General features: G+C 60.0%; 1 protein-coding gene across 1 annotated transcript; it reads right to left on the bottom strand.

Moving 5' to 3' along the window:
* Positions 1–1,444: 1,444 nt before the first annotated feature.
* On the bottom strand, positions 1,445–26,731 carry FOXA3 (forkhead box A3). Its single transcript, XM_075915556.2, has 2 exons — positions 26,286–26,731; positions 1,445–3,017 (listed from the first exon to the last, which is right to left on the bottom strand). Exons 1-2 carry the CDS (start codon positions 26,355–26,357, stop codon positions 1,836–1,838), a joined length of 1,254 nt encoding a protein of 417 aa, XP_075771671.2. The 5' UTR covers positions 26,358–26,731; the 3' UTR covers positions 1,445–1,835.
* Between the last annotated feature and the right edge of the window lie 860 nt (positions 26,732–27,591).

Below are 27,591 nucleotides of genomic sequence, written 5' to 3'. Positions count from 1 at the left end.
GTGTTGGGTCACCCCCATCTCCCCCGCTGGGCAGGGGGACCCCAGTAACCCCCCACCGGGTCACCCCCATCTCCCCCGCTGGACAGGGGGACACCAGTAACCCCCCACTGGGGACCTGGGTCACATCCGTCTCCCCCGCTGAAGGCAGAACGTTCCCCGGGGCGGGGGATCAGGCCCTGCCTCGTCGGTCACTGTGTGTCTGGGCGGCGCCCGGCCCGACGGGCCCCTGATCTCGGTCACTGTGTGTCTGGGCGGCGCCCGGCCCGACGGGCCCTGATCTCGGTCACTGTGTGTCTGGGCGGCGCCCGGCCCGACGGGGCCCTGATCTCGGTCACTGTGTGTCTGGGCAGCGCCCGGCCCGACGGGCCCTGATCTCGGTCACTGTGTGTCTGGGCGGCGCCCGGCCCGACGGGCCCTGATCTCGGTCACTGTGTGTCTGGGCGGCGCCCGGCCCGACGGGCCCTGATCTCGGTCACTGTGTGTCTGGGCGGCGCCCGGCCCGACGGGCCCTGATCTCGGTCACTGTGTGTCTGGGCGGCGCCCGGCCCAACGGGGCCCTGATCTCGGTCACTGTGTGTCTGGGCATTTCTCTCTTTTTTTTTTAGAAAAATCAAATGCCAGACTATTGGGCTACGTCTAGACTGGCATGATTTTCCGGAAATGCTTTTAACGGAAAAGTTTTCCGTTAAAAGCATTTTCGGAAAAGTGCGTCTAGATTGGCAGGACGCTTTTCCGCAAAAGCACTTTTTGCAGAAAAGCGTCCGTGGCCAATCTAGACGCGGTTTTCCACAAAAAAGCCCCGATTGCCATTTTCGCGATCGGGGCTTTTTTGCGGAAAACAAATCTGAGCTGTCTACACTGGCCCTTTTGCGTAAAAGTTTTGCGCAAAAGGACTTTTGCCTGAACGGGAGCAGCATCGTATTTCCGCAAGAAGCACTGATTTCTTACAGTAGGAAGTCAGTGCTTTTGCGGAAATTCAAGCGGCCAGTATAGACAGCTGGCAAGTTTTTCCGGAAAAGCAGCTGGTTTTCCAGAAAAACTGGCCAGTCTAGACACAGCCTTGGAGTTTCCTGCAGGACAGAAACTCCAATTTTCGCTCTACTCTTCCAGAGTGTTGTTTTTAATCATCGCGCACACCCCTCCCGAAAAAGGAAAGACACTCTTAAAACCAGCCATCCACAAACACATCTCTCTCTAAAGTACGATATATTAAAACCGACTCTATCAATCCCTTTTCCAAAGCAAATATTTAAATATAAAGCCATTTACAAACAACGAAAACATCGTAGAACAAATTCCCCACCCACAGCTTCACACTCGGGGGGCCCGTTTTGACCCCGTCCCAACGAAACCCCTTGACTGTAACAGTGGAATCCTGCCGTGTGTGGCTCTCCAAGCTCCGGGGGTCCCCGAAAAGCCCTGGGGGTCCCCAAAAAGCTGTGGGGGACTGTAACATTTCGGCAGAGACTTTCCACGCGCCCTAGGCTGCTCCCAGATTCGGAGTTTGAGCCGGGGCTGGACGTACCCCCAGGAAGTGGCCAGGACGAGGGGGGCTGTAGAATGTGTGTACCTCCCCCCCCCCAGCTGTTGCTTTGGGGAGAAACTTTGCCCTGCTACCTTGGAAGTTTTGGTGAGGGGGCGGTGCGGAGGGGAGATGGGTGAGGGCCTTTTCCACACCGACACAAGGAACTCCTGGCCCTCCCGTTTCTTCCCTCCCGTTTCTTCCCTCCCGTGGCACACGGCGGATGACAGAAGGGAACATCTTATCATCAGGGAGGGGGGAGTAGGTGGGGAAACGGCATCCGCCTCTCGTCCCTGGTCTCCCCAGGTGGCCGTTACGAGGCGTTGAGCAGAGAGCGGCTGTACAGGCTCTGGTAGTAGGAGCCGGTTTCGCTGAGCGAAGTGGCCGTCTCGTAGGCGTGTTTGCCGTCCGGCGCAGGCGGGGAGCCGTAGCCGCTGTAGGCCACGGCCTGCTCGTAGGCCTTCAGGTCAATCTTGTGGCTCTGCTCTGAGGACATCAGGTTGGTGATGGAGAAGGGGTGATTGAAATTGTACTGAGGGTCCATTTTGAGGTCGTTCGGGAGGTCCAGGCTGGCGATGGAGGGGGGGAAGTAGTGGCTATTCATGGGCTGGGCGAGGGGGGAGGCCTTGGGGGCCGGGGAGGAGCCTTGCACGCCAGAGCAGTCCAACTGGACAAGGCCCCTGTGCTCCTCAGAGCCGTGGGAGGCGTCGGAGTGGCCCGACTCGGCCCCTTCCGAAGCTGGGTTGGGGCTCTGGCCTTCCTGGAGCCGCTCAGGGTGTTTGGGAGCCGGCTCCTGGGCGCCGGACGGCTTGGCGTTGGGCTTCTTGGCCTTGTCTTCCAGCTTGAAGCGCTTCTGGCGCCGCAGGTAGCAGCCGTTCTCGAACATGTTGCCGGAGTTGGGGTGCAGGGCCCAGTAGGAGCCCTTGCCCGGCTTGTCCGGGGAGCGGGCCACCTTGACGAAGCAGTCGTTGAAGGAGAGCGAGTGGCGGATGCTGTTCTGCCAACGTTGCTGGTTCTCCCGGTAATACGGGAAGAGGTCCATGATCCACTGGTAGATCTCGTTGAGGGTCAGCATCTTGCTGGGGGCCTGCTGGATGGCCATGGTGATGAGGGAGATGTAGGAGTAGGGGGGCTTGGCGTGGGTCAGCGTGCGCCGGTACGATTTGTTGACCTCCTTGGGCCGGCTGATGCCTGAGGCGGGGTACCCCAGGGGGGCCAAGGACTGGCTCATGTTCGGGTAGGGCGCCAGGGAGCTGAGGGTGGGCGCCTGAGCCCCCAGCGGCGTCAGCACCGGGCTGACAGGCGACGTCACGGTGGGCAGGCCCATGGAGCTGGTGGGGCTGCTCAGCCCGGGGAGGGAAGGGCTGTTGAGGCCTCCGCTGGGGTAGCTCATGTTGATGGAGCTGGGGGAACTGAGCGAGTTGAGCGTCATGTAGGAGTTGATGGTGTTCATCGGCCCCAGGGTGGAGGTCATGGTGCTCACGGACGGATAGACCTAGGGGGAGCCAAGGGACAGGGTTAGCCACGCACAGGGGGGTCTTGCTTCAGCCTAGCCCCGGAGTGACCTACTCCCGGGGGTTGGTTATGTGAGGCGATAACTCACACCCCAAGGGCTGGCTTCTGCTCTCAGCCACACGAGGGGCAGTGTGGACACAAAGGAGTCACTCCTAATTTGCACCAGTGTAATCAAGGGCTGGATTTGCCCCCAAAGGGAGGCGTTGTACCAGGGAGGGTGTGCAGATAGAGGGCTGTTTTCTGATCTTCTCTAAACTGGAGCGAATCTGGATTCAGTCCAGTTACACCAGGCCAAAATCTGGTTCTAATACTACGGACGTCAGTGGAGTCATTCCAGAGTTACGCCCGTGGAAGCTGCAATCAGAACCCGGGCCTTCTTCCCTTGACGTCAGGAGTGACTCCAGATTTACACCAGGGTCCCCGCCGGCCCAAGAAGCTGAATCCAGCCCCTCCGCTCCCAAGACTGCCAGTTCTCATGTGAAAAAGCGCCTTCTTTTACATCCTGAGCCAACCGGCTCCTTCTCCTTCTCCACGGCCGGAGGAACAGGAAGGCCACATGCCCAGTGTTTTGTCCCCTTCTCGGGTCACCTTTAAAGCCGAGCGTATTAAACAAACAGCTTAAGACCAGACCAACTAGAATCAGGTGTAAGAAGGACGCCTGCTATTTACTCTAGATAGGGTGTAATGGAAAGGCCTGCTGAGCCTCCTTTACGAGCGCTGCCCGGCTGCCACGCAATGCGGTTGGTGCCACCTCGCTCGCTCACGCCGCGTGTTTGCTGCCTGGGTTGTTGAGCGTTGCTAAGTTCTGCTCTCCCGGGGCCTGGCTGCAAGCCTGGAAAAGCTGCCATCGATCCCGATAGGGGTTCGATTAGGCTCCCAACCCAGGAAGAAAGCTCAGCCTGCCACAGCCAGCCCTGTGATCTCCCAGTCGCTCCTGAACTGAGCCCGACCACGTATGTTTGCCTGAAATGTCTTCCAGGAAAGCCTGCAGGCTGCTCTCCGAGACACCAAGCCCGGAAAACCCACCTCTTCCCAGTCAGTGTGTCCCCACAGTCGGTCACCAATACAAGGACCCGATTTCCAGTTGGTTCTGCCTTTCTTACAGGGTTTCAGGGCCTGGTGTTTTCTCTCCAGGATGATACTTAGACACTGATCAAGTCACAGAACCATAGACTCCTAGGTCTGTTGAGAAAAGGTCAAGTCCAGCCTCCCAGGTCACCTCCCCAGCCCGGACTCTTCCCATCTGTCGCCTTTTCCCCAGCCCCTGCTTTGTTTTGTGGCTTTTCTTGCGCCCTCACCAATTTGCCAGCCTCCCTTTGAAAACGCACCCCCCAGAGCTGGACGCAGGCACTGGGTCAGTCTCGCGAGTGCTGGATACGGAGGAGAAATCCCTCTCTGCCGCTCTGAGACCCTCTGCTGGAAAGCTCGGGGTAGCCAAGGCATTGTCTGGGGGTGAACAGCTCAGGGGCATGTGGAAAGCCAGCTGCTGACTTGGCGGGGGCAGGAATCAGCCTCGAAGGTTTTGGAGAAAGCAAATGCAGCCAGGAAATAGCCCGGGAGGGGCTCTCTGCTCTGTAAAGGTTGTGGGGCCCTGTCACCTGACAGCAGCCTTATAGCAATGAGAGAGACACGGGAGGGGGGATATGGGGACAGACAGACAGATAGATAGATGAGAGTGTGTATGGGGATAGACAGACAGACAGTTTGGCTGTGTCTAGACCGGCAAGTTTTTCCGGAAAATCATCTGCTTTTCCGGAAAAACTTGCCAGCTGTCTGCACTGGCCGCTTGAATTTCCGGAAAAGCACTGACCATCTTATGTAAGATTGTCAGTGCTTTTCTGGAAATACTATGCTGCTCCCGTTTGGGCAAAAGTCTTTTTCCGAAAGACTTTTGCGCAAAAGGGCCAGTGTAGACAGCATAGTACTGTTTTCCGCAAAAAAGCCCTGATCGCGAAAAAGGCGATCGGGGCTTTTTTGCGGAAAACCGCGTCTAGATTGGCCACGAACGCTTTTCTACAAAAAGTGCTTTTGCGGAAAAGCATCCTACCAATCTAGACGCACTTTTCCAAAAATGCTTTTAACGGAAAACTTTAAAAGGATGTGTATGGGGATAGATAGACAGACAGACAGATAGATGAGTGTGTGTATGGGGATAAACAGACAGACAGATAGATAGATAGAGAGATAGATAAGACTATGGATGGGGATAGATCGATGGATAGACAGACAGATAGATGTGTGTACGGGGAAAGATAGACAGACAGATAGATGAGGGTGTGTATGGGGATAAACAGACAGACAGATAGATAGAGAGATAGATAAGACTATGGATGGGGATAGATCGATGGATAGACAGACAGATAGATGTGTGTACGGGGAAAGATAGACAGACAGAGAGATGTGTGTACGGGGAAAGATAGACAGACAGAGAGATGTGTGTACGGGGAAAGATAGACAGACAGATAGATGAGGGTGTGTATGGGGATAGATAGATAGACAGACAGATAGATGAGGGTGTGTATGGGGATAGATAGACAGACAGACAGATAGATGTGGGTGTGTATGGGGATAGATAGACAGACAGATAGATAGAGAGGATAGAGAGATAGATAAGACTATGGATGGGGATAGATCGATGGATAGACAGACAGATAGATGTGTGTACGGGGAAAGATAGACAGACAGATAGATGTGTGTACGGGGAAAGATAGACAGAAAGATAGATGTGGGTGTGTATGGGGATAGATAGACAGACAGACAGATAGATGTGTGTACGGGGAAAGATAGACAGACAGATAGATGAGGGTGTGTATGGGGATAGATAGACAGACAGACAGATAGATGTGTGTACGGGGAAAGATAGACAGACAGATAGATGTGGGTGTGTATGGGGATAGATAGACAGACAGATAGATGTGGGTGTGTATGGGGAAAGATAGACAGACAGACAGATGAGGGTGTGTATGGGGATAGATAGACAGACAGACAGATAGATAGAGAGATAGATAAGACTATGGATGGGGATAGATCGATGGATAGACAGACAGATAGATGTGTGTACGGGGAAAGATAGACAGACAGACAGATAGATGAGGGTGTGTACGGGGAAAGATAGACAGACAGACAGATAGATGTGGGTGTGTACGGGGAAAGATAGACAGACAGACAGATAGATGTGGGTGTGTATGGGGAAAGATAGACAGACAGACAGATGAGCTGAGAGGAAGAAGCCCTTGTTCAAACAGAGCTATTTGACATTGACACGTCACCAGGAATCCAGAGCAGGGCTCCGGGAACGTGGAGGTCTGAAGGGACTGAGGTGAGGCAGCTGCAGCTGCCTGCGTGGCCGAAGGGGTGGCCGGGCCCTGTGTGTGAGCCCTTGGGATGGCGCCGGTTTAGACACAGAGCAGTGAAAGCAGCACAGCCCCTCGTGTGGCCGCGGCCCCTTCGCCTTCCTGGCAGTGTTGCTTTTCCCTGGGAGCCTCGTTCTAGCAGAATCCAACGTGCCTTTCCGCCCGACACAAGCCAGAGCCCTGAAACTTCCCAAATCGACGCCCCACCCCTGTGCCCCCAAACGCTCTCACACCTTTGAAACTGTCATCCAAAATTCCCAGGGCTCTTCCAGCCCTCCTGTGCTATCTAATTAGCCCTCCTTGTGAAGCGGGAGTCACTAGTCCCATTTCCAGGGTAGGGAAACTGAGGCACGGAGTGGGCTGGTGGGAAATATTCACGGAAGCATCCAAGGAAGCAGGTGGGTCACAACAGACCCCCGTCTTATGCTTTAACCAGGAGGGCTTGCTCCAGGGCACCCTGTTCTCTCACTGGCCTGGGTGCAAAGTGGCGTGAAAAGCTACCAGATTGGAGCAGCCCATGTTTGGAACCCGCTTGGCCCTGGTAAAAGACGTCGTGTCAGTGGGATGGAGCTAAGAGCAAAACTGGGTTGCTTCTCCATCACAAAGAGATGGCCCTGGAGCAAAGAGTAAATCTAGGAGGCAACTGGGACAAGTTAGAGGGGGATATTCTACAGGAAACAGCTGCTCAACCTGTGCTCACTTTAAGGGCGGGTGGAGTCAAGCAGAACAGTTTTTTCAGCTGCAAACTTGATTTGGAAATGTGACTTGTGAGCCACATGGGAGTTGTAGTTCAGATGCTTTATGCTCCCCATTCTCCTCTATAGGCAAGACTCTCTAGTCAGACTACATCTCCCATGATGCACTATGGCCACCCATCAGGATGAGGGACCATGTCTGCATCATGGGACTTACTGGCTGTGTTGCACCATGGGAGGTGTAGTCCAGCTGAGGTGATTTCCCCTAAATGGAGATTAGGACTGGAAGAAACTAACTACAGCTCCCAGGAAGCAAGAATCGGAGCTGGGTTACAACAGGTTGGGGGCATGTTGGTTTTGCGATGACAAGTTGAACCTTTCGGCTCCTTGTCACACCAAACATCCATTAGCACAGTGGTTCCCAAACTTTTCAGCATCACGCCCCCATTTTGATTTTTGGGAAACCCTCATGCCTCCCCCCCCCAAAAAATAGCAGCAATACTTGTTGGGGGGGAAAAAAAGGAACTGACCAGGGACGAGAAACAAAAATAGCAGCAAAACTTGGGGGAGGAGGGGAGATTAATGGGGCGGCTGGGTCGCCTCGCGCCCCCCCTGGAATTTCTTCACGCCCCTCCAGGGGGGCATGCCCCCCAGTTTGGGAACTCATGCATTAGCGTACCCCCCCTTTTTCTATCCAAATTCAACATCTTCCACGCCGCAGGCTCCGTCACCACAGATCCCCGTGCCAAGGTCTCCTGCGGCCACCTCTGGGGTGCAACGTGGCAGCCATGAATGCTCCCTCACTAAGTTCCACGAGTGGGAGAACACAGCATTCAAAACTCATCTGGACGGTCACCCCCCAAAATCACTCTCCCGCTGGACCAGACGGAATCCAGATATTTACGTTGTTGAACCAAAGCTGAAAGCCTCGCTCAATACCCCTGACTCTGGGGGCTGGGATTTTTAGAAAACCAGAGACCGTTGCGAGACTCGGAGTAAAACGGTCTGCGTGCGCATTGCTGGGAATAACGTCTCCTTCTGATCTCCATTTGGATTTCCAGACACATGCTAGCATGTGACCTCAGAGGAGAGGCTGAAAGAATTGGGCTTGTTTAGTTTGGAAAAGAGAAAACGGAGAGGGGACAGGATAGACATTTCCAAGCATCTAAAAGGGTGTCACAAGGAGGAGGGAGAAAAATGGTTCTCTTTGGATAGGACAAGAAGCAATGGGCTTAAACTGCAGCAAGGGAGGCTGAGGTTGGACATTAGGAAAAACTTCCTACCTGTCAGGGTGGTGAAACACTGGACTAAATTTTCTAGGGGGGGTTGTGGAATCTCCATTCACCGGAGATACCTAAGAGCAGGTTGGACAGACACCTGTCAGGGATGAACTACATCATGGGTTCCCAAACTGGGGGGCGTGCCCCACTGGGGGCTGTGAAGAAATTCCGGGGGGGGGCATGAAGCAAGCTAGCCTCCCCCCATCAAGATTTGCTGCTTTTTTTTTGACGAGGGGGGCGTGAGAGTTTGTTCAAAAATCAAGAAGGGGGGCGTGATGCCGAAAAGCTTGGGAACCCCTGATCTAGACAGTGCTTGGTCCTGCCGTGAGGGCAGGGGACTGGATTCGATGACCTCTCGCGGTCTCTGCCAGTTGTAGGATTCTAGGACGGTAGGAATGGAAGTCGGTAGGCAGGCTGTGTCGTTGTTGCAGGGGAGCGTGAACGTACTGAGCTGCGTACATGGCTTTGTTAGGGTGGCTTTGGGCATTAGCCAAGTCCTGGAACTGATTTTCAGAGGTGTTTTGCCCTTTAAAAGACTCACCAATTCGGACTTTAAAGCCAGAAGGGACCCCTGCATGTCGCAGACTGCCAAATCTCCCACACCCGTTCCTGCACTAGACCCCTACCCATCCTCCAGTCATAGTTTAAAGAGTTCAAGTTACAGCACATCCACCATTTGCTCTAGTTTAAGCCTACAAGGGACCCCACGCCCCATGCTGCAAAACAAGGTGTCACCCCGCCCCCATCTCCAATGTTCCTTGTAAGCTTGTGCAGCTGCTCAGGAGAGATTCCAATGCTGCCCAGCTGATGAGCAGCGCACCCACAGCTCGGTTTGTTTCTACTGGTGGTGCACATCCACACAGGCCTTGGTGCACAGAACAAAATTTATTCCGCACGCGGATGGAAAAAAAATCGGCATGTGGATGGAAAAAGGTTAGAGGGAGCGTTGCCCGCTGCCCCGGGACTCTGCCAATCTGACCTGGGGAAAATCTCCATCCTGACCCCCAATCTGTTAAACCAGCAACTTGTGAGTGTGACCCACCTGCCAGACCCCTGGGAAATAACTCAGCGCCCCACCACCAGCCGATGGGGATATCTGCTGTACCAAATCGCAGATCGGCCACGTGGCGTCCCGCCCTCCCCCACCCTGCAGCTAATCCCGCTGATGTGTTTACAGAGAAGAATCAGACATCTCACCAGCAAGACAAGTAGCTTCTCCATTCGGTGGATCATTGGTGGCGGGTGAAGACACAGCCAGGGAAGGCAAGTCCCAGCCCCGCCCCTTCCATCTGAGGCCCGCCCCTGGTGCCAAGCCCCGCCCATCCCCGGAGCCAGGCTCCACCCACCCCCAGCCCAATCCTTCCTGGCCACCTGCTTGTGGCCGGGGAAGCCGGGCAGCTGCGCTAAGGTCCCAGCACTCCCCAACGTGTAGGCACTTTTGGGAAGGCTCTGCCTTCCCTTGCCTGCATTACCGGCCTCCCATGCATTTGACCTTCTTAAACGTGGGACACGTAGGTGGCTCACAGGATTCCAGACGAGTGGAGCCCTGCAAATCCGCAGGTCTCTGCATCCACGCACGGCAGTGAGGGTATCTGCGGCTCAAATTTTGTATCCACGCTGGGGCACTGGTTCAGATTTTGATGGGGGGGTATGACCTGTGCATGCTGTGATGGGGCACAGGGAGGGGAGTGAGGACAGTGGCTTCAGCAGTGTTACTGAGCATGCTCAGTGCAAGCCAAGCACCAAATGTGGGGGGCAACCAGTTCCTTCCGCCCCCCCTCCCCTCCCCCACATCATCTCCATCCCAGGGCTACTAAGGCATTGGAAACGCTGCTTTTTTGGCAGACAACTTAGCAGCCAGCAGGAGCACTGTATTTAATTCCTATATCAAAGAAAGCAAATGAAATAAATACCCACTCAGCTCTAACACTGACGTATTCTGACATCACGTGGCAAGTTACTCAAGGGACACTGGTTGGCCTTAAAATGTTAATGTCTATTCTTAGTTTGTTACTAACTCTGGGGAGAGAGAGAGACCCAGCCAGGACTCCAGGGCGCTTTCAGCTCGGGAAGGGAAGGGGAGCTAGTGGGTTACAGCAGGGGAAAGATACAGTTCAGCCGGATATAAGAAAATCAGAATGGCCAGACCGGGTCAGACCAAAGGTCCTTCTACCTCAGTATCCTGTCGACCGACAGTGGCCAGTGCCTGGTGCATCAGGAGGACGAAATAGAAGACAAAGACACACGGTGACCGAGATCAGGGCCCCGTTGGGCCGGGTGCTGCCCAGACACACAGTGACCGAGATCAGGGCCCGTCGGGCCGGGCGCGGCCCAGACACACAGTGACCGAGATCAGGGCCCCGTCGGGCCGGGCGCCGCCCAGACACACAGTGACCGAGATCAGGGCCCCGTCGGGCCGGGCGCCGCCCAGACACACAGTGACCGAGATCAGGGCCCCGTCGGGCCGGGCGCCGCCCAGACACACAGTGACCGAGATCAGGGCCCGTCGGGCCGGGCGCCGCCCAGACACACAGTGACCGAGATCAGGGCCCGTCGGGCCGGGCGCCGCCCAGACTCACAGTGACCGAGATCAGGGCCCCGTCGGGCCGGGCGCCGCCCAGACACACAGTGACCGAGATCAGGGCCCCGTCGGGCCGGGCGCCGCCCAGACACACAGTGACCGAGATCAGGGCCCGTCGGGCCGGGCGCCGCCCAGACACACAGTGACCGAGATCAGGGCCCGTCGGGCTGGGCGCCGCCCAGACACACAGTGACCGAGATCAGGGCCCGTCGGGCCGGGCGCCGCCCAGACACACAGTGACCGAGATCAGGGCCCCGTTGGGCCGGGTGCCACCCAGACACACAGTGACCGAGATCAGGGCCCCGTTGGGCCGGGTGCCACCCAGACACACAGTGACCGAGATCAGGGCCCCGTTGGGCTGGGCGCTGCCCAGACACACAGTGACCGAGATCAGGGCCCCGTCGGGCCGGGCGCCGCCCAGACACACAGCGACTGAGATCAGGGCCCGTCGGGCCGGGCGCCGCCCAGACACACAGTGACCGAGATCAGGGCCCGTGGGGCCGGGCGCTGCCCAGACACACAGTGACCGAGATCAGGGCCCGTCGGGCCGGGCGCCCAGACACACAGTGACCGAGATCAGGGCCCCGTCGGGCCGGGCGCTGCCCAGACACACAGTGACTGAGATCAGGGCCCGTCGGGCCGGGCGCCGCCCAGACACACAGTGACCGAGATCAGGGCCCCGTCGGGCCGGGCGCCGCCCAGACACACAGTGACCGAGATCAGGGCCCCGTCGGGCTGGGCGCTGCCCACACACACAATACGGGCTGTCCTGCTCATTGACAGACATGGAGATGGTCTCTCCCCAAAGACCCCAGTGTCTGAGCAGACGAAAGCAGGATCCTTGTCTGAATGGAGGGAGGGAGCCAAGGCCCAGGCAGTTTCAGGGCCTGGCCCAAGGTCGCACAAGGCGATAGCAACAGGGCTGGGAAGCCAGCGGGGTCTTGCGTGTGAGGTTTGTGCGTGAAGCCAGACTGAGAGCTCTGCAAATATTAACCGAGTCACCCTTCCGATGCCCTCTGGCTAACGTAATTAGCTCCCTTCTACAGAAGGGAAACTGAGGCACGTTGTGAGTGGCAGGGCTGCGAGGAGACTTAAAGAGCCTATGGAGCCAGATGGCATTTTATTTGCTGCCAGGATCTTCAATGTAAATACTGACCCCTCCCCCTCCCCCCCGGTTTCCTTTCTGCTGATTGCTATTCAGCGCTTATCTCTCCGGCCTTGCGTCAGCCCCGAATCATTCAGCCGGGCCCGTGTCATTCCCAGGGGGCAGACGAGTGGACCGGAGCAGGGAGCCCTGGTGGTCTTTGTATGCCTGGGAAAAGTCGGCGCAGAGGCGTTTTCAGCTAGGTTCTCCAGTCTATGCTACTAGAACCCTTCTGCCAGCTGCAGCCAGCAGCCACCTGGGCCGGGTTCAGTATCCAGGGGTCCCTCTCCCTCCGGCCAGCACAGAACCGGCTCGAGCCCCCGCCCAGTAACGGGGAAATTCACCCACCACCCCTTGCGCTGCCGCTCAGGCACTCGCTCGCCGCCCCTCTCTGCTGGCATTTCACACAACGAGGAGGCTTCGCGTGAGGCTATTTTCTGAACGCAGAGGGTAGAGGGTGGGGTGGCGGAGAAACATGTAGCTCACTCTAGGGAGGACCTCTGGGAAGGGTTTGCTGCCTCCCGGTTGAGATACCTGCCCGCACCAGTGTTCCCTGTAAGCTGGGTGCTTGTGCGGGTGTCCAGGAGAGATTCCAGTGCCGCCCAGCTGATCAGCAGGGTGCCCACAGTGCCCAGAGCCAGTGCCGTGTGTTTCTACTGGTGACGCACACACCTTGGTGCACGTGACAAAATTTATTCCGCACATGGATGGAAAAGCGTAGAGGGAACATTGGCCCCCACTTCTCTTCCCTTCACAGGGCTCCCCCCTCCGAGCCTCTGGATGAATGAGGTTCTTTAAACGGAGGCAGCCCCCGTTTGGGACAGATTAAGCACCAGTTCTGCTTCTCTGTATTCCCATCATGATTACACCACGTTTCCCTACCCCTGCAGTCAGCGCTACTGTAATTCGGACCTCGCAGCAGCCAAAGGTGGTCACTCTGACACCACTGCGTCTGCGGGGTGTGTAAGCAAAGCAGGAGCAAACTGTGTCTGTAAACACAGTCTCTTCCAGCTAGCTGTCAGGGGAGCGCTCATTCAGACCTGGCAGACAGACAGACAGCTAGAAAGGGGGTGTGTGGATGGATGGGCAGATGGACGGACAGATGAAAGGTGTATTTGGGAATGGAAGGAGGGTTAGACAGAGAGACAGGTTAAGGGAATGAATGGGGATGGATGGACAGACGGGCAGATGAAAGGTGTGTATAAGATGGATGGATGGATGGATGGATGGACAGACAGATGAAAGGTGAGTATGGGGATGGATGGATGGACGGACAGACAGGTGAGAGGTGGGTATGGGGATGGATGGACGGACAGACAGACAAAAGGTGGGTGTGGGGATGGATGGACGGACAGACAGACAAAAGGTGGGTGTGGGGATGGATGGACGGACAGATGACAGGTGGGTGTGGGGATAGATGGACGGACAGAAAGATGAAAGGTGGGTGTGGGAACGGACGGACGGACAGACATGAAAGGTGGGTGTGGGGACGGACGGACGGACAGAAAGATGAAAGGTGGGGACGGATGGACGGACAGAAAGATGAAAGGTGGGTGTGGGGACGGACGGACGGACAGATGACAGGTGGGTGTGGGGATGGATGGACGGACAGAAAGATGACAGGTGGGTGTGGGGATGGATGGACGGACAGACATGAAAGCTGGGTGTGGGGATGGATGGACGGACAGAAAGATGACAGGTGGGTGTGGGGATGGACGGACAGAAAGATGAAAGGTGGGTGTGGGGACGGACGGACGGACAGAAAGATGAAAGGTGGGTGTGGGGACGGACGGACGGACAGAAAGATGAAAGGTGGGTGTGGGGATGGAAGGACGGACAGAAAGATGAAAGGTGGGTGTGGGGATGGAAGGACGGACAGACATGAAAGGTGGGTGTGGGGATGGATGGACGGACAGATGACAGGTGGGTGTGGGGATGGATGGATGGACAGAAAGATGAAAGGTGGGTGTGGGGATGGACGGACGGACAGAAAGATGAAAGGTGGGTGTGGGGATGGACGGACGGACAGAAAGATGAAAGGTGGGTGTGGGGATGGACGGACGGACAGAAAGATGAAAGGTGGGTGTGGGGACGGACGGACATACAGGCAGATCATCTCTAATCTTCTGCTACGTTATTATTGTTCTGTTCCCAGGCACCCTGCTCCCTGCTCAGCAGCAAACCTCCGGCTGTGGGTGTCCCGTGGGCGGTGCGTGTCACTCGCCCGGGCCTGCCCACGTGGCGCCACGCACACACAACACGCGTGTCGGCGGCTGGGCGGCCGGGCAGAGCCGTGTGGCTGGACCTGCAGCCCCTGCAGCTGCAGAGGAATTTGGTGCCTCTCGCAGCCCGGGCGGCCCCAAATCCTTTCCAAACAGGGCGATTGCGCAAGGCAAACACCGGAGCCATTCTCACCCCGCAGCCTTGGACATTGGCATCGGCTCTATCGCAAGCGGGGAGAGGGGGAGGGGGCAGCCAGGGCACCGGGGTTCTCCCCCGGCCCTCCCCTAAATTGCAGAAGAATCTTTACCCTCCCCCACAAGCCACGCTCACAAGGCAGAGACGGGAACCCATGCCCCGAGAAGAGCGCCCCCGGCTGGCCACTGGGCTCATTCCAATTCCCCAGGCACAGACCTCATGCCCGGCGGAGCCCTGTGACAACGGAAGAGGCTTCGTTTAGGGGCCGCAGTTGGCCCAAGGCCTAAAACTCCCAGGGCTGGCTTAAAAATCATGAGATTTTCTTCCAAACTTCACCGCTTAGGGAGGGGCTGCATGTCAGGCATCTGGCTTTGGGGCCCCCAGGAAGCCCCTCACCCCCTCCGGCACACCCACGTGGGCCAGATGTGGATTTTAAAACCAGAAGGGAGAGTCCCCCATATTCACGGGACTCCAGATGCAGGAGCTTTAACGAACAGGCCAACAATTCCCATGGTTCTGGAGAGCTGTCAGCACTGGCCTGCACCCAGGCCCTCAGCTCCACACCTTTGGAGGGGGTCTCCTATTTTTTCTCCCACCCCCCCACTGCCTAATTAACATGCAGGGGACCCGTGGCGACCGGGTTGTCCCCATTGGACTGACAGCCAGGGGGGCCAATCCTGGGGGCGTGCTCACTGGGTCAATCCCCATCTCTGTTCTAAGGGACCGATGGAGGAGGAGGGAGGATGGTGCGGCGGGGAGGAAGCGGAGCCTGGCAGCTCGGCCATCAGTTCTCAGCCCAGCGACCGATTCCCGGTGTGACCTTGGAGGTTCACCATGTGCGAGTGTAGCAGCTTTAGGGAAGAGTTATGTCTGGGCGGCGCCCGGCCCGACGGGCCCTGATCTCGGTCACTGTGTGTCTGGGCAGCACCCGGCCCGACGGGGCCCTGATCTCGGTCACTGTGTGTCTGGGCGCCCGGCCCGACGGGTCCTGATCTCGGTCACTGTGTGTCTGGGCGGCGCCCGGCCCGACGGGCCCTGATCTCGGTCACTGTGTGTCTGGGCGGCGCCCGGCCCGACGGGCCCTGATCTCGGTCACTGTGTGTCTGGGCAGCACCCGGCCCGACGGGGCCCTGATCTCGGTCACTGTGTGTCTGGGCGGCACCCGGCCCGACAGGCCCTGATCTCGGTCGCTGTGTGTCTGGGCGGCGCCCGGCCCGACGGGGCCCTGATCTTGGTCACTGTTTGTCTGGGCGGCGCCCGGCCCGATGGGGCCCTGATCTCGGTCACTGTGTGTCTGGGCGCCCAGCCCGACGGGGCCCTGATCTCGGTCGCTGTGTGTCTGGGCGCCCGGCCCGACGGGGCCCTGATCTCGGTCACTGTGTGTCTGGGCGCCCGGCCCGACGGGCCCTGATCTCGGTCACTGTGTGTCTGGGCGGCGCCCGGCCCGACGGGGCCCTGATCTCGGTCACTGTGTGTCTGGGAGGCGCCCGGCCCGACGGGCCCTGATCTCGGTCACTGTGTGTCTGGGCGCCCGGCCCGACGGGCCCCGATCTCGGTCACTGTGTGTCTGGGCGGCGCCCGGCCCGACGGGGCCCTGATCTCGGTCACTGTGTGTCTGGGCAGCGCCCGGCCCGACAGGCCCTGATCTCGGTCACTGTGTGTCTGGGCGCCCGGCCCGACGGGGCCCTGATCTCGGTCACTGTGTGTCTGGGGGGCGCCCGGCCCGACGGGCCCTGATCTCGGTCACTGTGTGTCTGGGCGGCACCCGGCCCGACGGGCCCTGATCTCGGTCACTGTGTGTCTGGGGGGCGCCCGGCCCGACGGGCCCTGATCTCGGTCACTGTGTGTCTGGGCGGCGCCCGGCCCGACAGGCCCTGATCTCGGTCACTGTGTGTCTGGGCGGCGCCCGGCCCGACAGGCCCTGATCTCAGTCACTGTGTGTCTGGGCGGCACCCGGCCCGACGGGCCCTGATCTCTGTCACTGTGTGTCTGGGCGGCACCCGGCCCGACGGGGCCCTGATCTCGGTCACTGTGTGTCTGGGCGGCGCCCGGCCCGACGGGGCCCTGATCTCGGTCACTGTGTGTCTGGGCGGCACCCGGCCCGACGGGGCCCTGATCTCGGTCACTGTGTGTCTGGGCGGCGCCCGGCCCGACGGGGCCCTGATCTCGGTCACTGTGTGTCTGGGCGGCGCCCGGCCCGACGGGCCCTGATCTCGGTCACTGTGTGTCTGGGCGGCGCCCGGCCCGACGGGCCCTGATCTCGGTCACTGTGTGTCTGGGCGCCCGGCCCGACGGGCCCTGATCTCGGTCACTGTGTGTCTGGGCGGCGCCCGGCCCGACAGGCCCCGATCTCACCGCTCCACACACTTAACATTAAACACCCTTTCAATAGGACAAACTCCTGGGCTCTTAGAAGGGCCACTGGGGATTTTGCCTGTGTGGGATTTAGCTTCAGTGCCTAGAGGCCCCTGAGCTGGGAGGAACCTCAGGGCCCTTCCCCCGTCAGTTCCCTGAGCGCTGGCCCCAGGACCCGTTCCTCTTTCTGCAGGAAATTGCCTGCCCCCAGCAAGCCCCAGACTCCTAGAAGGAAACATCCCGGAACAGGCTCCTTTGGCGTGTGGCTCCCGGAGCTCTTAGGGAATCAGACCAGTCAACCGGCCCCAGGCTCCATCCCAAGGCTCCCTGCTTTGTCTTCCGTGACCATGCCCAACGCCCAGAGCCGGGGAGAGCCCTGGCCATGAAGCAATTAGGCCACTGTGCCAGGCCTGGAGCCAGGGGGCTGGGGCGGGGGACTGCAGGCTGGGAAGGGACTGGCTGAGTGATATCCTGCAGTAGGAGACTTCCTGAGCTAGGAGAAAGACACTGGGGGATCAGGACGAGTCGCTTCACACCCCGCTCCAGGCCTCCGATCCTTCATGGCAGCAGGAAGCCAGCTGGGGAAACTGAGGCACGAAGTGGCCAGTCCAGAGTCACAGCACTGATCAGTGACAAATCGAGGCATAGGACCCTGGTGTGCCCCTCTCTGTGCTGACCACTAGACCCCACTCCTCTCCCACAGCTGGGGACAAAACCCAGGTGTTCCCTACGCTAACCACTAGACCCCACTCCCCTTCCATAGTCACAAATAGAACCCCGGCGTTCGTGGGCCAGAATTCCATTGCGCGGCCAGTCGGGAGGCAGGCCTCCGCTCCTCACGAGGTGTTCCACACGCACAACGCCCGTCGGCATCTTTCCTTGGCCTGCCGGTTCCTAAGCATTGCGGCTGACCCTGGGTGCAGGTGCCGAGTTTTTCTCGGCCGCCCCAGGGGGAGAAATGCCCCGTGTTGCAAAAGGAAGGCCAGCTGCCTTTCCCGCGGGTTTCCGGGATTCCCTAATGCATTTGGGACTCCTGTCCCAGAGCCCTCAGACCCTGCTGGCGCGCAGCAGCGCCAGATCTCCTGATCTTGAGACAACTGGGGTGTTCCTGAAAGCCCCTGCTCCCGGAGTCCTGGGAACGAGCGGGACTCTCCACCTCCCTTTAGGTTTTCAGTTGGTTGCTAAGACATGCTTGAAAAGGTGATGCCCAGAGGCTCCGAAGCCAAGTGGGAAATGAAAGGAGCCCTGGGAGCAACGCTCCCTCTAATCGCTTCCATCCATGTGCGGGACAAATTTTATTATACGCACTGAGCCACCCGTAGAATGGGCACCACCCGCAGAAACACGACCCTAGCGGGGGGCGCTCTTCTAATGAACTGGGCAGCACTGGACTCTCTCCTGAGTGCCCAGTTTCCAGGGAACACTGCCTGGACGCGATCGGCTTTGAAATCTCACCCTTTCTAAGCCTGTCTTGTGATTCTGATGCCCCGTCCCAGAGCCCCCCCCCCCCTCCCCGAGCTGCCCTTCGCACCCCAATTTGGCTCTTTCTACGAACAAATGCAGCCCTGCTGGAAAGGAAATTCCTTTCCCTGCACATCCAGTGCAGATCCGCTGGTGTAAATCAGGATTGCTCCTTTGTTGTCAGGGAGCTTGTTTACCCCACTGGAGGGTCTGGCCCATTGACTCAACTGGAGAGACCTTGATTTACATCCCTTAGGGAATTAGCCCTGTAGACGCCAGTGGAGCTACGGCCCTTTGACATCAGCTTGGGTCTGGCCCATTGACCCCAGCTGGGATCTGGCCCATTGACTCCAATGGAGCTACAGCCCATTGACCCCAGCTGGGATCTGGCCCATTGACTCCAATGGAGCTACAGCCCATTGACCCCAGCTGGGATCTGCCCCCCTTGACTCCAGTGGAGCTACGGCCCATTGACCCAACTGAGATCTGGCCTCATTGACTCCAATGGAGCTATGGCCCATTGACACCAACTGGGATCTGGCCCCATTGACTCCAATGGAGCTATGGCCCATTGACACCAACTGGGATCTGGCCCCATTGACTCTAATGGAGCTACGGCCCATTGACACCAACTGGGATCTGGCCCCCTTGACTTCAATGGAGCTTCGGCCCATTGACCCCAGCTGGGATCTGGCCCCCTTGACTTCAATGGAGCTACGGCCCATTGACCCAACTGAGATCTGGCCTCATTGACTCCAATGGAGCTATGGCCCATTGACACCAACTGGGATCTGGCCCCATTGACTCCAATGGAGCTATGGCCCATTGACCCAACTGAGATCTGGCCTCATTGACTCCAATGGAGCTATGTTCCATTGATCCAATTGGGATCCGGTCCCATTGACTCTAATGGAGCTACGGCCCATTGACACCAACTGGGATCTGGCCCAGTGACTCCAATGGAGCTACGGCCCATTGACCCAACTGAGATCTGGGCCTATTGACTCCAGTGGAGCTACGGCCCATTGACACCAACTGGGATCTGGCCCATTGACTCCAATGGAGCTACGGCCCATTGACCCAACTGAGATCTGGGCCTATTGACTCCAATGGAGCTATGGCCCATTGACCCAACTGGGATCTGGCCCATTGATGCCGGTGGAGATATGCAGATATGCCCCAGCTATGAGTCCCAGGTGTTTCAGCTGCCAGTTTCCATTCTTGAAGCAGAAAGCATTTACCAATAAATACAGAATAAACCAGCCTCACCCGGCCTGAGTCGTCGGGCTTGGACGCTGGATACCCAGCACCTGTGTTCTGGCGGGGACACTGTGCGGAAGGCAATAGCTCGCACAGGCAGCACTGAGTGAAAGCAAGAAGGAAGAAGGGAGAGAGGGAGACAGGCCACGGCACGCTCCCCACCTAGGTGACGTGGTTTGTTTGAGCAGCTTTTCCCATCGTGTAGCGGGCTGGGCCCGTGCGCCGCACCATTGGCTGGAACACTGTTCTGGGCACTGGCGCAGACAGGCCCAAAGCAAATCCAGCGGCCCCTGCCCTGCAGGATCTCAAAGCACCAGCGCACGCTGTCGCCTCCCAGCTGTCCAGCTTACAGAGACAGCGAGCCACCACGCTCCCCCGGTCATGCTGCTAGGCAGCGCCAGGGACAGATCCTCCCTTGTCCCTGCTGTAACCACTCCATGGCGCTCCCTCTGTTCTGGCCAGCGATGGAACCCAGCTGGCCTGCCCCCTGCTGTTCCCCCCACCCTCCCCGACCGCTCACAGCACCCTAGAGCAGGGATCACAATCCAGGCATCCTGCCCTCTCCCCCTCTAACCACGGTAACTTCTCTAGACCAGACCACAAACATCTCCAAAAGCCACCCCTCCCCAGGGCCAATACTGGTCAGTCGCAAGCTGCTACCTGGGAAATTGTTCAGTGTAACCCCCCCCCAAAAAAAACCTTCTCTGGACACCGCTTTTAGGGCATGGAAACAGGCTTGGGTGAAATCAGTCTAGCCCAAGAGGAGCCTCGGCCCCTCCAAATCTATCCCCAAACCAAAAACCATCGGTGCTTCTCCCAAGGGCAGGAAAGGGACGTGCCCGAGTCGGGGTAACGCAGTGAGTCCAGGGTGTCTCATCAGCCCCGGGGACGTCCAGCTGTTCGAATGGGCTCTGTGCGAGGGGCCTGGGGTGATCACGCCGCAGCCCGAGTCACTAGACGGTGCCGCTAACCCCGGCCACGCACGCTCTTTCTCGGCCTTTGCCAAGGCAGCCTTGTTACGCTTTTTACGGGGGTTCGTTCCGGGGAGGCACTTGCAAACAGCGAGGCTCTATCGCAAGAAGGCCAAGTGGAGGCAATTCTGCATGGCTGGTTCCCTGATGCCGGTGCAGAAAGGGGGCTGGTGCGCTGTTTGTGACCACCTCTGTTCCAGGACTGGGGTGCAGAGAGGAGAAAACCAGACTGCACTGCAGAGAGACCCTGATTTCAGGCCCTCTAACGCCAGGGGACTAGCAGTTGCTTGCTTAATAATCATGACTCAATAATTTGGGCCGTTTCATTTCATGGCACACCTGGGATTTATTCCAGTACTGAGCTTGAAGCGTGCGTTAGCCCAGAGGTGCTACTCCGGAGACGGGTGACCTGCGTCCCATTGGGGTTCTGCCCATGGCCCACTAGATGTTTTGTTTGCTGTTCCCCACGCGCAGGGTCGCCAGATTCGGCTGGTTTTCGGCCACGTCGTTTGTTTTCTCCGGGCGTTACCAACGTGACACACGGAAAGCCAGGGCGGGTGGAGGGCGGTGTGCGCTGAGCACACACAACTGGCTGGGAGAGCCGTACGCACCCTCTGCAGCCAATCACAGCGCGGCTACGGATGCGTCACCACACCTGCACAGTCTAGGTACACCCGCTTCACTCCCCTGCCCTGGGAGACCGCCTGGGTGACGACAATCGTGCGACCCACGGAGATGAAAGAGGCCGCTCCTGTGGCCCACTCCCGAGCCCGGACGGCCCCTCACTGTGCGACTCACTCGAGCTGGGACTCACAGCCACTATCGACGGCCCCTCCTCAGCTGATCACTCACCCGGGCGCCTTTTGGCTGCCCAGGAAAGCGGCACCGTGGCGAACGCCTGGGGGTGACACTTGGAAAGCTCTCAGCAGGCCACAGGGGAGCTGAGGGGTCTGATTCAGGGAACCCATCACGTCCCACAGAACTTCTGGTCCCCCTCCCATCTAGCCAACTGTGACGGCACTTCAGGGAGCCCCCCGACCCTGCACCCCCATCCGCAGCAAGATGTGAATCCGCCAGCCAGTAGAATGGGGAAGGTTTATTGCTTCTCAGCAATACAGCACAGCTTAGGCGCGATGTGGACATAGGCGTCAGGGCGGGCAGCCTTAGACCCCTTGGGGTAGGGCACACAGGCCCCTGAACCCCCAGCTCTCGGCTTAGATTCCTTCCTCCATGGTTCCCCACACCCGGGCTACCCCTTCTCCAAGCCACACCCTGCCTTTGTTCCAACCCCTTCCTGGTCAGGGGAGAACCTGTCCGGCCATTGTCTGCCTGACATGAGGGCCCTCAGAGCGCCCCCTGCTGGGCCGTGCTTACAGACGCAGGCCAGTAGGGGTCACCCACAGCCCAAGCATAGCGACCAGTGAATGTCCCACCAGAGGGGACAGCCCCCCACTACATCACACCGACCAAGGGCTAACAATATGCTACGGCTCATGGCTGTAGCTACGCAAATTCCGACTGGGAGTAAGGTGGAAAATACATTTTCACAGTGCGGGGAATTACTCTCAGAGCTATTTACCGAGGGCCGTGGGGCCCCGATCTCAGTCACTGTGTGTCTGGGCGGCACCTGGCCCAATGGGCCCTGATCTCGGTCACTGTGTGTCTGGGCGGCACCCGGCCCGACGGGGCCCCGATCTCAGTCACTGTGTGTCTGGGAGGCGCCCGGCCCGACGGGCCCTGATCTCGGTCACTGTGTGTCTGGGCGGCGCCCGGCCCGACGGGCCCTGATCTCGGTCACTGTGTGTCTGGGCGGCGCCCGGCCCGACGGGGCCCTGATCTCGGTCACTGTGTGTCTGGGCGGCACCCGGCCCGACGGGCCCTGATCTCGGTCACTGTGTGTCTGGGCGGCACCCGGCCCGACGGGCCCTGATCTCGGTCACTGTGTGTCTGGGCGGCGCCCGGCCCGATGGGGCCCTGATCTCGGTCACTGTGTGTCTGGGCGGCGCCCGGCCCGACGGGGCCCTGATCTCGGTCACTGTGTGTCTGGGCGGCGCCCGGCCCGATGGGGCCCTGATCTCGGTCACTGTGTGTCTGGGCGGCGCCCGGCCCGACGGGCCCTGATCTCGGTCACTGTGTGTCTGGGCGGCGCCCGGCCCGACGGGGCCCTGATCTCGGTCACTGTGTGTCTGGGCGGCGCCCGGCCCGACGGGCCCTGATCTCGGTCACTGTGTGTCTGGGCGGCGCCCGGCCCGACGGGGCCCTGATCTCGGTCACTGTGTGTCTGGGCGGCGCCCGGCCCGACGGGCCCTGATCTCGGTCACTGTGTGTCTGGGCGGCGCCCGGCCCGACGGGGCCCTGATCTCGGTCACTGTGTGTCTGGGCGGCGCCCGGCCCGACGGGGCCCTGATCTTGGTCACTGTGTGTCTGGGCGGCGCCCGGCCCGACGGGGCCCTGATCTCGGTCACTGTGTGTCTGGGCGGCACCTGGCCCAATGGGCCCTGATCTCAGTCACTGTGTGTCTGGGCAGCGCCCGGCCCGATGGGGCCCTGATCTTGGTCACTGTGTGTCTGGGCAGCGCCCGGCCCGATGGGGCCCTGATCTTGGTCACTGTGTGTCTGGGCGGCGCCCGGCCTGATGGGGCCCCGATCCCACCAGAGCCGGTGATTCTAGGATCACTGCGACAGGATTTGCCTGCAATTTTGTGCCTGTTTCTTACTATGCCATGTGGCAAAATCTGGACAAATAAACCCCGTTTCGTTGTCTGAGCGACACAGGCTAGGACAGCAAAATGCAACAGGGGTTAGCTGAAGGACCAAAGAGCAGAACCCCATTGGGCCGGGCGCCGCCCAGACACACAGTGACCGAGATCAGGGCCCCGTCGGGCCGGGCGCTGCCCAGACACACAGTGACCGAGATCAGGGCCCGTCGGGCCGGGCGCCCAGACACACAGTGACCGAGATCAGGGCCCGTCGGGCCGGGCGCCGCCCAGACACACAGTGACCGAGATCAGGGCCCGTCGGGCCGGGCGCCGCCCAGACACACAGTGACCGAGATCAGGGCCCGTCGGGCCGGGCGCCGCCCAGACACACAGTGACCGAGATCAGGGCCCCGTCGGGCCGGGCGCCGCCCAGACACACAGTGACCGAGATCAGGGCCCCGTCGGGCCGGGTGCCGCCCAGACACACAGTGACCGAGATCAGGGCCCGTCGGGCCGGGCGCCGCCCAGACACACAGTGACCGAGATCAGGGCCCCGTCGGGCCGGGTGCCGCCCAGACACACAGTGACCGAGATCAGGGCCCGTCGGGCCGGGCGCCGCCCAGACACACAGTGACCGAGATCAGGGCCCCGTCGGGCCGGGTGCCGCCCAGACACACAGTGACCGAGATCAGGGCCCGTCGGGCCAGGCGCCGCCCAGACACACAGTGACCGAGATCAGGGCCCGTCGGGCCGGGCGCCGCCCAGACACACAGTGACCGAGATCAGGGCCCCATTGGGCTGTGTGCAAAATCCTCATCTGGGACCAGCCCGGTCCCCAGAGTGCCGGACCAGGGAGGTCCAACCTGCATTATCTTCTGTGGACTCACTCCTGCTTTGGGGTCTGGCCCCACAGATTCTCGGGACTGACCCCAGCTGGAGCGATGCTGCTTTGCACCAGACAGAGATGTGGCCCTTGATCTGCGTGGCAGGTGGCGGGCTGGGTTCCCTGTCGCTCCAGCCTCGGCATGGCTGTTGGGTGGCACTTCCCCTCCGTCACCTGCTCCGTGTTTGTTCTCGCTGCTGCGCGGAGCCCTCCCCCCCGGCCTGTTTGCCAAGGGAGCACCTGGCTGCGATCCCCGGGGACAGCACCTCCCGCCAGGCGTCACTGCAGCAGGGAGCCGGCCCCAGCCCTGCCCGGACGGGAGTGGCCCCCGGCACTGCCCCAGACCGAGCCGGCTGGGGCAGGTTCTGCGTATGGGAGGGGGCAGGGAACCAGCCCGAGGGTGAGCCCCCGAGAGCTTGGATGCGTCGCCCCTCCATGCCAGCTGGGAACCCCAGAGGCAGCCGTCACAACCAGCCCCCTCCATCCAGCCCCCTGGGATAGGGGCTAGGAGAGACCCCCCCCAACAGGACAGCCCCCGCCTGACACAGCGATGCCCCCTCCCCGGCGTGCAGCATGTGATCCCATTTCCCCGCTCGCCCAGGGGCAAGGCCTGGCTGCGGGTGATTTATAGTAACCTGCTCGCTGCTCATGAGCGAGATGAATTGATTAATAGATTCATTGCTGCCTGCTGCCATTTACATGCCCACTGCGGCAAACCTCCCACGGGCCCTTCCTGTCTCTTTCCCCACGCAGCCTGCCTGTCCATCCGTCCGTGCTCCCATCCGCCTCTCTGTGTCCATCCGTCCATCCCCACGCCCCCCCATCCAGCTACCTATCTGCTCACAAGTCCTCCTTTGTGTATTACGCCGCCGCTGTCGTACAGCCCGGGGGCTATTTCTCGCTCTCTCGCGTGCAATCTCCCCCCCTCCCCGGAGGTCCCCCTGTGTGGGGGGATTGTTCTGCCTGTTTACAGTCCCTGGTTCTGAGAGCCGCCCGGGCGGGGTCAATCCGACCTGCCTGCCCAACACTGGCCCCATGCATGGTCCGGCCTCCCTCCCACCGAGCGGGCAGGTACCCCGGTGCAAGGGAGCAGCGTTCCGGGTCGCCCCCCTCCGGCTCGCCCCCCGGCCGGATCAGGAAGTGTGCAAAGTCAAACGTGCTCGAGAGGTGGGCTGGCCCGTGGGCTGCCGTGGGCTTTGCATCGGGTGCAGGGACGACCCCGGTGATCCGGGCCCAATCCTGCACTGGGCTGCCGGGCCCGATTCTGTCTCCTGCCCTGGAGGTCAGCCCCGCTATGCCCGGCACTGCTCGGGGCTCCCAGCAAGGAGCAGACTCAGGCCCTTTGGAGCTATGGGGCTGGGGAAAGGCGTCACCATATCTGGGTGCTTTGCAGACAGGCCAAGGCTAGACAAGGAAAGTCAACGCACAGCCCAGTGGATGAAGACCGGGGACCGTGGGGTCCTCGAATCCAGAGCGTGCAGCTGCCGAGAAAAAGGGGCCCAGAAATCTTGGGGTTTCTCAGCAGGTCTGGGGGTCACAGCCCAGGGCGGGAGCTGGGCCAAGTGGATGCCAAGAGATGAGATGGAAGAAGCGTCCTGCTCCATCTGCCTCCCCCCCCCCCCACTTTGTCCTCTCCCCGCTATTCCTCAAGAGGATTTCCTGGGAAAGCAAACCGCACCTCTCTGCTTGGGCAGAGGGACTGCAGGACGGGGGTGTCACGCCTGGAAACCCCGCAGGCACACACATCCCCCCCCTCCCGATCCCTGTATTCCCCTCTGAACCGAGCCAGCCTCCCCCTGCCGTCTCCCCCAGGGTATCCCCTGCGCCCTTCCAACAGGTCCCCACACCTTTGCTGAGGGCCAACACCCGCAACGTGGCACCAGAAAGGACCCTGGAATATCCCGAGTGGCCGAACCCGCCTGGGGCGTTCTTGGCTGCGCCACACGCACCCCAGAGCCAGCCGCATGGCGGCAGCTCCAGGCACAAGCTGGCCTCCTTGCCCTGTCCCTAGATTTTTTTTTCTCCTGCGCGCCTCCCCAGTGGGTCTCGTCCATTTCCCCCTTCCCCAAAAGATGTCGCGAGGCCCCGTCCAGCTACGAGAAGCGCGCGGGGGGGGGGGGGGGGGGACAGGTGCCCCGCCGGGACGTACCTCTGTGGGCTCGCTGTAATAGGCGTTCCACTCGGAGAGGTCGTGCGATTCCATTTTGACGGATCCCAGCATTCCAAGCCCCGGGCCAGAGGAACCGAGGCGCCGGCAGCCTCCGGGAAAGCCAATCCAACACGCCCGGGCGCGCGGCGCCCAGCCCTGCTCTCCACGCTCTCTCGCCGCCTCCGAGCGGAGGGCGCGGGCGCCGTCGGAAGGGCCGCAGCTGGGAGGGCAGGCTCAGCAGCTGCCCATGCTCACGGGATGGTCAATTTCACACCCGGTTCGGGGCACCACGGACAGGGGGATCTCTCCCGGCTGCAGCCCCCTCCCCGTGTGGCACCGTCCCCCGTGGCAGTGTGGCTCCCGGACACCAGCGTGTGCTCCCCTCGCCCTAGGCTTCCAGCTCGGTCCCTGGTCGCTGCACAAGGACTTTATAGGGCAAGTCCTGATCCCACCTCCCACCCTCTGGCTCCCAATTTAAATAGTTTGCTGCTGGCCAGAGCCGGGCCAGGCTGGGGCAGCCAGGCCGGTCCTGCCCCCTGGTGGCAGCCGAGGGACACGGCGCTGCCACAGCCCACGGGCCAGGGCTAGACACGGCAAGTCAAAGGGCACGAGACCAGCGAGGACCAGGCTGAGCCTGGGGGTGGGGAACCGGAGAGCGGCGCTGGGTCCGACCGGGAGGCCTCAAGCCGGGGCCTGGTGACGCAAGAGGAACAGGGTAGACAGACGCCTGCGGGGACGGAGTCGATTCAACTGGGGCTTGGGGGAGGGGGGTGCAACCAATTTTCATTGGGGGATTCCTGGAAGATTTCACAAACCCCTTGGGAGCACCGGCTGAACACCCCGATTAGAGAGATGGGGGTGGATGGTGCCTCTGTGCATCCCACTACACACCCATGCGATCTCATCTGTCTGTCTGTCTGTCCCCATAGACCACTGCACTCTGCACCCCCCACACCCATCTGTCTGTCTGTCTGTCCCCATAGACCACTGCACTCTGCACCCCCCACACCCATCTGTCTGTCTGTCTGTCCCCATAGACCACTGCACTCTGCACCCCCACACCCATCTGTCTGCCTGTCTGTCCCCATAGACCACTGCACTCTGCACCCCCCCACCCATCTGTCTGTCTGTTCCCATAGACCACTGCACTCTGCAACCCCCACACCCATCTGTCTGTCTGTCTGTCCCCATAGACCACTGCACTCTGCACCCCCCACACCCATCTGTCTGTCTGTCTGTCCCCATAGACCACTGCACTCTGCACCCCCCACACCCATCTGTCTGTCTGTCTGTCCCCATAGACCAC

This window comes from Pelodiscus sinensis, chromosome 18 (genome assembly GCF_052426305.1).
Source record: "Pelodiscus sinensis isolate ZL-2025 chromosome 18, ASM5242630v1, whole genome shotgun sequence".
Lineage (NCBI taxonomy): Eukaryota > Metazoa > Chordata > Testudines > Trionychidae > Pelodiscus > Pelodiscus sinensis.
The sequence above is the reverse complement of the archived record's forward strand: the minus strand, read 5'-3'. Positions and strand labels throughout refer to the sequence as shown.